The following is a 9,451-nucleotide window of genomic DNA, read 5'->3' as shown; positions in this document are numbered from 1 at the left end:
GATGTGGCACTCAGTGCCATGGTCTGGTAGCTGCAGCAGTAGTGGATCAAGGGTTGGACTTGATGATCTCTGAGGTCCCTTCCAACCCAGCCAATTCTATGATTCTATGACTAGCTATTCAAGGACAAACTTTATTTTTCTTTTAAGCATATACAGAGGTGTGAAAGCCCTGGTAGCCAGCAGTTTAAAATAGAACACTGATCCTTTTTTCCTGCAGTCACTTTTCTTTCAGATTCAGGCAGTATTTTCTTTGCCACCGGACAGTGGACTGGCACTGCAGGCAAGCTACTTATCACCTGACTTCCAAGTAACGAGGACAAATGTTCAAATGGTGCCATTCCCTGCCAAGATGTTTAGGCAGAAGCCCCGAGGACAGCGCCCATGTTTCTGTGCATTTGCTCAGCACTTTACAGAAGGGGTGCTACGTGCCAAGTAGGGTTCCTCGGCACTCCCCCAGTACAAATGTTAGTTACAACACCACAGACATTTTGCTATGCTAAACCCCCCAAAGTGTTTCCAGTCTCTCGACACCAATCAGCACAACTGAAGCCAGGAGTAAATTGACTCTCGCATTCCACTGGCGCCAGGTTTTGTTAGAAATGATTTGTGATAGATATGGTGGAATATATTGATTAGTACTGACAGTCCTAGTTTCCCAGGCGCTTTGTGGCACTGTCATTCCACAATGACCTGCTTTCCACCTTGTCAATTTTCTTCTGCAGAGCCCGTTATAAATATCTACTCTATCATGAGATAGACTAAGTCCCCCCCAGAAAACAAAAGGGGTCATGGAAATCAAAATCGGAACAAAAAACCCCAAACAAACAGAAGAGGTTATCAGTGTTGCAAAAAAGCTTGTTTTTATTGAGACATTTTGTGTCAGGGGAAGAAAAGGCACAAAATAAGTTAAAGACATTATATGAATTGTATGATTTAGAGGCAGTACCAGAGCTGTTACAAATCACCTTAAAGTTGGCTTACCGATGTATGGTAGCCTCTACAAAAATTTTAAAAGAAAAAATATATTTCAAGTTATCAAAATAATTCAGAAACTAAGTGGGAATGTAAAGACCACCAATATTAACTTTTGATTAAATTCACCTGGGCTTACCACCATCATACTCTCTTACTTAGAAGACAGATATAGATGAAAAATACATAGTATTACAGAATTATTTTTAAAAATAATTTACATTTTATCAATTAAGAACCTGATATTTACATCTTTTGTACCTCCAGTGAAGTAAAGTACGTACAGGCAAGGCAGTATGTATAGGAAACACATTATGAAAACAGAATAGGTAAACACAATTATTCTGAATATTTCAACCTTTGTTATGGACCCTCACCTATGGCAAAGAACATCTTAAAAAGATGGATCCAACAGCTGGTCACAGAACATGTGAATATACCACCATAAAAGGTCTATTGGGAAAAACCTTATGCTGTTGTTAGTTGTGAATTCTCAGAAGATGTGTTCTAAAAATAGACTTTTCAGCGGTACAACTTTGAGTTAACAGCAGCACAGCAATACAGTTGAAGAAAAAAAAGTCCTTCTGAAATATATCAGTCTTTCTTTTAATGTGGGGAGGTTTGTAACACTGTATTCAAGTAATCCAAGTTAAACATTTAAAAATACACACACCAACTATGTACAACTTCATTTTTATTTGAAGCAGTTGATCTATTCCCCCTTGTTGCCACTTTTCTTCTACTCAGCTCTTACCTGATGAGGACTTTTGATTGTTGGTTCAAATTCAATTGGCATGAGGAAACAATACAAAGTCTACAGGACATAGAAACTATACAAATATTTGTTTCCATGACAATGAAGAGTTTGAGTAGGCCCTTTAGCTGCTCCTGTAGACATGTGGAGATTTAAATTCTGTCTTCTGAAATCTGCAGGAATGCAAATGTAACCAGACACAAAACTTGGCTATCAATGTCTGACAATATCCTTATACTTGACCTAAGACACCAGTAACACAGGAAGGGAATGCACTACCAGCTACTACTCACAAATGCTGTCAGTCCAAACTGCAAGGATGTGATTTGCAAGAAAACCCTGTACAGTCATGTACTGAGCATCACTGACAGGGTTTTGGTAGTGAGGGAGCTGCAGGGTGTCCTGTGCCAGAAAAGGACAGGGGCTGCCCTGTGCTGGTCCCAGCCAGCTCAGCAACAGGCAGCAAAAATACTGCAGAATGGCCTAGGTTGGCAGAGATCTCTGGAGGTCACCTGGTCCAATCCCCCTGCTCAAGCAGGGCTACCCTCTGAAGCAAGCAGCCTAGGGCTATGTCCAGATGGATTCTGAACACCCCCATGCATGGAGACTCCACAAGCTCTCCAGAAAACCTGTGCCAGTGCTTGGCCACTCCCACAGTAAAAAAGTGCTTCCTTATGTTCAGATGGACCCTCCTGTATCTCAGATAGCATCTCTTTGAGACAGTGGGCACTGACCCACTGCACTCCAACACTATCAGAGGAGTTTCTGGCACTTCTGGAATATCACACTTAGAAAAGGGCAGTAAATGCCAAGAAAGAGATATTACAGTTCTACAGCAGCAAGGGGAAATAAAGACTAAGACCATGCCAGCACAAGAGGAGTGGAAAGGAGAGACAGCTGAACAGGAGAAATGCCAAAGGAAAATCATAGCCTGAGCAGAGGCTGGGAGCAGACCCAGAAGGAGCTACAGCTCTAAAGGGGCTGTGGCTGCTGAAGAAACACACGCAACAGCAGCTGAGTAAGAAACAAGGAGCAGTAATCACAACAGACTGATCCCAGTCTCCTTGTGCTGCCTGTCCTTGGTGAAAGGACAGAGCTAACACGCAGCCAAGCCATCGGAGACAACCATGTAGTGGGTGATGACATGGGAGAGAGAGGGGAGACTGGTGTCCAGAAGAAAGCAGCAGTGTTTTCCCTAAATTTTTTATTCATTTCCTCTTTCAATGCCAAAACCAGTAACTAGAAGCTCTTTAGTTGGCAATAAATAAAATTGATTAAAACCCTTCAACTAAGAACTTTTTATTGCCCCAAAAAGTCATGTCTTCAATTGAGGCTAGTATAAAACCAAGGCCTATATACTAACAGGGGTTAGTATAAAAATCATACAGGATAGCCCATGTTCTACGTGTATAATTATTCTGGTCCTTCAAAAGCTGAAGTCTTTTAAGTTCAAAAGGCCTTAAAGAAAAACTTTAAACAGAAGGAAGACTTACAGTGTTTAAATCACAGATTCCCACATAAATTAAAAAAAATATTTTGTTGGTTCCGAAAAAATAATTAAATACAAAATTGACAAAAAACTCAATATAATGAGGTAGCTTAAAAAAAATAAGCAAAGTATTATTAGATTCAGAATGGAAAGGTAGTGCAATTAAAGTACTCCTATAAAAATCTACTTCGAATTTCTACATGACTTACTCAAATTTTAACAAGAACAAATTAACAATTTAGGTTAGACTTTGGGTAGTGACTAGGATCAAATACTTGAACTACATCTTTTAGAGGCATACTTGAAATCACAGCAACCTCAATAAATTCTTTTATGACAAAGATCCAGCAGTTGCCTCCTCTATAACCATTTTCATCAGTGCACGACTTTTTTCCTACAAGCTTACATCAGAAATTCCTGTCTTCCAGTCAAGTTCCCTATCATTTTAAAACATTTTATTTGAACACTGATGTGCCAGATACCTGTCATGGGACATCTTTAAGTAAATGTAACTTCAGGGGTCAAGGATTTCTCAGGGCCATACTTTCTGCTTTGGTAGTGAGGGAGCTGCAGGGTATAATGTGGGTATAATGTGAGCACCTCAGATGGATTGGTGGGAAGCAGTAACAGGCATGCTAAGGATCTCTTTCCTCTACAAACTTTCCTGTAAATGGGAGTGGGCAAGTACTTAATTAAACATGCTCCATTTTATAATCTTGCTGTATAAGAGAGGACCCTGACACCCCACAGTCCCATTTCATTCTGCACACACACTGCTGAAAGCAGGTAATTTCTTTTAAACCAGTTTTCTGGGGGCAGACAGCTCTTGCTACACAAATTTTCAGCCACCTGCCTATTTACTCATAAACAAGCAGCCATGATAGGGCTGACTTGCAGTAAATTTTAGTTGTAATTGGGATTTAAACTCTAGACATTATTATTTAGCAATGCCTCAGACTGTGCTTTTTATAGAAACCTCCTAGATCCTACAAGGCTTCAGACAAACTGTCATTAGCAATGCTAATTTGTAAGGCTGATGAATCTAACTAACAAATTCCGATATGCAGTTTTAAACCAGGTTTCAACGGTCTTGGAGTGAGATTTAACATTTGCAACTCAGAAGCAAACAAGCTCTGCAAATTTCTCTATAATGGCTATATGGTGTAAAAGCTCCTTGTTCTACAAAACCTACACTTTGTCTTCAATCCTTCATTTAATTTCTTTGGTTTTTTCAGAAGCAATAGCTTTAAGTAAGTAGCTTCATTTAAAAAAAAAAAAAAAGCTACTATTACCTAGTTAGGCAATAAAAGAAAAGCAAGCAAAGGTAATTATCTCTGTCCTCTAGAGCTCTGGAAATGCTTGTTAATACCAGTTTTAGTAAGTTGCATGGAAGAATTCCAAATGAATGCAGTTCATTCTAGTTTTAGACCACCGCTTTCCAGCACAAACTGTCTTTGGCACTTTTATAATCCAATTCTGTGATGCTACTTTACATGCAGTCCCATATCAAGTTGACTGAGGAAACTGAAGATGACTTTTTAAAACAGGCACTTTAAATTAGAACTGAAAAATCTGCTCCCCACTAGGCAATACAGGAGCTTTCTTCAGAACAACAGAAACAGCAAGTAGTATCAAAAATGAGAGTTCAGTAAATTCACACTGTCAAGGTGCAAGTTATATCCAGGTCTATTAAATGACAGTAGCACATGGAAAATCTGAAGGCTACAAAGAACTGGACAAAGCATTAAAAATACATAGCATGAAGAAATCCTGTATAAATTTGTTTGCCCTCCAATTCTACATTTAGATTTGCCACAGAGGTTATAATGCAGGTATCTTTCTTCCACTTAATACACCTTATAGTAAGATACAAGTAATGAGGCTCAAAATACAGCTACACCTAAGTCCCCTGCTGTTTGGTAAATGGCTTAATACAGACATTTCTGACACAGGCTTTATGTGTGTTGGGCCATAACTTCCACTATGAAATGACAGCACTGCTTTTGGACTTTCCTGATGTATTTGCTGCAAAGCTTACAACCTGCATGCACAGATGCCTAGATTCAGCTGATTTGCAGAGCGTGATCAAAGAAGGATGGAAAATATATCCTATAACAGAATGGAAAAACATACACTTTGCATATCACCTTTCAGCTAGAACAAAATAATACTGACAAAATCCACATTTGGAGATTATGCAGAAAACTGAGGAACAAAAGTTCGAGCTCAAATGGTTCCATTAACACACTCTAGGAAAGGGGTTTGTTCCTCACTTTCCCCTTTTCCTCAGTACAACAAAAACAATCTCTTGCAAACTGTTTTTATATGCTTAGGTGAAACAGGCTGGGACATGTACAGTTCAACTGCATTCCCCATGGTTCTGTGAAGCACACTCTGATGGACACCTCAGTCCATCCACACAATCTGGAAACCCTGTCATGGATTGTGCACTGTAAGCAGAGGAGCATGTGCCTGCAATCCTTAAAGCCTTGACTGTAGCAAAGGTGACAGCTAGCTACAACCTGCTTCATGTTATTAGGTGTCTCCAGAGACTTGTAGGCATGTTCTTCACTCAGCACCCTGACCTGAACCTGTGGCTCTCCTTAAACACAGAGCTTCTAACTTTCTGGTGTGTCAGGGAACCCCTGAACAGCACTTTCCCAACCCTTAAAAGGAGGGCACTACCTTTGTTTTCCCAGGAAGTAGTTTAAAAAACATAAACTTGTCAATTCACTTCCCTGGTCTGTTCTTTTTAGCCTATTAAAAATAGCCAGGTATCAATATCCATTTAGAAGGGTGAAATATAGTTTCACAAGAAGTTGTGTGATAAAAATGCATCAAGCAATTCTAATCTTCCTATTTTTCCAAAGGGAAGCTGGCAAATTAAGAAGTTATCAATTATACAGCATTCTCCATAATAGGGCTTTATAGATCTTAATTACTTTAATGACATGCCATTTCATGGAAAAACTGAGTACAAACAAAAGTGAAGTGTGTCACATTTTATATTAATCAAAATAGATGTTTCATCACTGAAGTAGTTGTGCTGAACAAAGTTCACATTAAAAGGGAAATGGTAAAACTGGTATCACTAATAGAACCAATGCAAAGGAGAAGCTTCAAGTCAGCACAAACAGCAAGAAGGGTATTTCCACCCAATGCTGGCTGAAAACCAAAGGAATACAGGGAAAGAATTGACACCCTGGGGGTATTCTAGTGCCTGTTCAACACAAAAAATGGTTACCAGGACAGTCTGCTTAGTAACCAAAGCTACTCTAGTAAATGTGGGATAAGGTTGTCATACTTCACTCAACTATAGCAAGGAGTTAGGGTCTCTTAAGCATTACAATATGTCACAAACTGTGCTATATCTAGTGCTGTATCAGTAATGCCCCAGGCCATAATTACTGCCCAAACACTGGGATTTATTAACTGGGCCTACATAAACTTCTCACATATAACTCTGAGGCCACAAGTTCTCTCTAACCTGACTTGAGCTTTCAAGTGACATGGCTGTGAGAGACAGCAGTCACTGTCTAACTGAAGAAGTTGTTAGCAGTAATGCTTCATCTAGACAGAGAAAATGCTGACCACACAGGCTACATCCCACTAGTGAATACCACATGTAGCACAAATACCTGTATTATAAAGCATTAGACTCTCTGGTTAGGAAAAATGTGGTCCTACAGGTTTCTGTACCAAGAAGAAACTGTGTCCAGTTTTTATAAAGCCTTTCTGAAAAGAAACTAAATGCACCCACAGAATTTGGACTTCAGAACACAAAGTGGGAAATAAGTATTTGTAACAAGTCTAGTACTACATTGCTGAGCTCCTCCTGGAGTGATTATCTGCTGTAAAACTTCTGAATTAACCAGACAGGGAAAATAACAATAGGCAGTTCCTATGGTTGACAAAAGACACTGCCCTTTAAAATTCCATAGATGCAAACACAGGATAGATTTAATGTAAAAAAAAAAAAAAAAAGAAAAGGAGCAGCAACTTTTATGAAAAAAAAAAATTAAGAAAGTTGATGTTTTCTTCACTCTTGTTTTTTTCAATTTTCAATTTTCAATAGGTATGCTTATGACATAAAAGTGCATAAAGTGGAGGCGTGATGTTAATTATAAGCTGGGGACTGTCACAAACTCAAGTTCACATCCTGCAAAGGGTGTTAAACTCCTCCATCTGAACCATTCCAGCATCCTGTTACTTTAAAGAAAATTATGTTGAGGTGTCCCCCTTAGCATAACCAAGGTTACCAGTAGCAGACAATGACAACTAACCTGTGCAGGGAGGAAAGCTAACAGCTCCTGTCTGTATCTCGAGTAACTTTCCCCATCTACTGTTCAAAGAGGGACAGAGGCAGCAAACACCTAAAATAACCTGTTGGGTCTTGGCAGCACAGTATTAAAAGGCTTATCACTGCTTCCTTCTAAGTAAGCAGGTTTTATTTATTTAGAATTGATAAGAAAAAAAATTTAAAAAAATCAGTGTAAACATGAGAGTGAAGCTCTCTTCCTCAAAAAGGTCAAGAACCTAAGTGCCTGGTAAGCACCTAGTTAAGAAATAATGTCAAGTAACAAAATACTGTCTCAAAAAGCTAAGAACTTTATCTACATGCAAGAATTTTAAATAAGTACTAGCAGCTTCCTGACAACAGCCCCCCCAATCTAACATCAACCCATAGCTCCTCTTACCACTCCAGAGTTAAGTTTCTTCCAGAAATAAAAATACAAATAGGTCCACGAAAATGAGCTACATACTCCAACAGTTATGCTACATTACACAGTATGTGATAAATGCCTCAGCTATGTCCCACCCATGAAATTATATCCTTCACAGAATTATTTCACTGCACAGAGAAGTTACTGAACTTCACTATTTATGACAAAGTGAGGACAAGGCAAAGCTATTAACACACCAAAGGTGAGACATGGCAACAAGTAGCAAAACTATACATAAGACAGCCCAGGAAAATGACTCATGGATGAAAAGAAGTAAAAAATAATAATCAATAATGTTCTTTATGTCTGCAGCCCTTATAGTTGTGTTTTCCAGCAGTCCTTCCTCCCAGCCTTCCCTTATCACCGAGTTCATGCACAGCTCATGACTAACCCCCTGCACTCTGTAACTACACAGGTGTCTATGTGCAGAAAGAGAAGCCCTGTGTTCATAAGGCTCTCCACCATTCAATATGCAGAAGGCATTTTAGCAAACATTTTCAAGATTTTTTTTCCAGTATAACATGACACAGCACATTCTGTGACCACTTTCACTCTACAGAAAAAAGTGGATGTTCTCAAGTTTATCTATTATATCAAATCAAAATCAACCACCTTGAAAATAAAATACAAACATATGCACTGATGATCTGTTAAAATCCATCTAACCCTAGGCAATTTCTGAGGCTGAAGGAATACATTCCCTCACCCTTGCTGTTTCATCTGGCTTCAAATGCAGTCTGTGCACTGTCATTCTGAACCGTAAGAATTTGAATGTCTATCTTGTATGGACAGCATCAGTGGTGTAATCAGCCTGAACAGTATTCAAACCCCTCTCCTAGTCAGGCACTTGCCCAATTACATTCCCTGACAGACAAGGTTGCCAGAACTCATCTTACAGCTGGACTGATTGGACAAGTAAGAAAAGGCATAAAATAGGCCAGTGCTCCGTCTTCTCATTACTTGATCATATGAGTCTCTTCATCAGCATCATAAAACTCCTCATCTTCACTGCCACTGCTTGCAGAACTGTCTTTGTCTCCAGACTAAAAACAAAAATGAAGTTGTTGGTTAGTGCAGAAGCTACTAAATCAATCTCAAAATATATAAGCATGACCCACCATACCTTTGTTGGAACGCTGGTAAAGAAGTAGTAATAAAAAAGCTGGTCAAATCACTTTCTTACAAAGAAATTATATGAATCAAGATTTGTGTTCTCAGTTCTTCAAAATCTGTTAATGAGATAAGCTACTAGCAGATGAACTTTTTCTGCTCCCATCAATACACTTGAGACTACATGCAGGAGAGACTGGCTAGAGTAGTTCTGAAGTGATAATCTACTCATCTTTCTTACTTGTCCCTACCTCTGTGGTGAGCTACTGGAAGCAGAGGCTCAGAACACAGATTACTTAACTAAAAACTCAGTACAGAATTCTCCTTTTCCTTGTGGCAGCTTGGGCATTCCCTGTGCAAGTTTATAATTAAAGAACCCCCCTGCAACACTGACTAAAGATG

At 39.1% G+C, this 9,451-nt stretch overlaps 1 protein-coding gene across 2 annotated transcripts in view; it reads right to left on the bottom strand.

The window, feature by feature from the left end:
* Positions 1 to 834: 834 nt before the first annotated feature.
* The window catches only part of SLC22A15 (solute carrier family 22 member 15), a 37,432-nt gene continuing 28,815 nt past the window's right edge, over positions 835 to 9,451 (bottom strand). For both annotated transcript variants that reach the window (XM_071760376.1, XM_071760386.1), the window contains exon 12: positions 835 to 8,982. In XM_071760376.1, the coding sequence (XP_071616477.1) occupies positions 8,896 to 8,982 (87 nt within the window). In that variant the 3' untranslated portion in view covers positions 835 to 8,895. The remainder of the gene's footprint in view (positions 8,983 to 9,451) is intronic.

Source organism: Heliangelus exortis, chromosome 1, assembly GCF_036169615.1.
Source record: "Heliangelus exortis chromosome 1, bHelExo1.hap1, whole genome shotgun sequence".
NCBI lineage: Eukaryota > Metazoa > Chordata > Aves > Apodiformes > Trochilidae > Heliangelus > Heliangelus exortis.
This window is presented reverse-complemented; position numbering and strand designations above follow the sequence as displayed.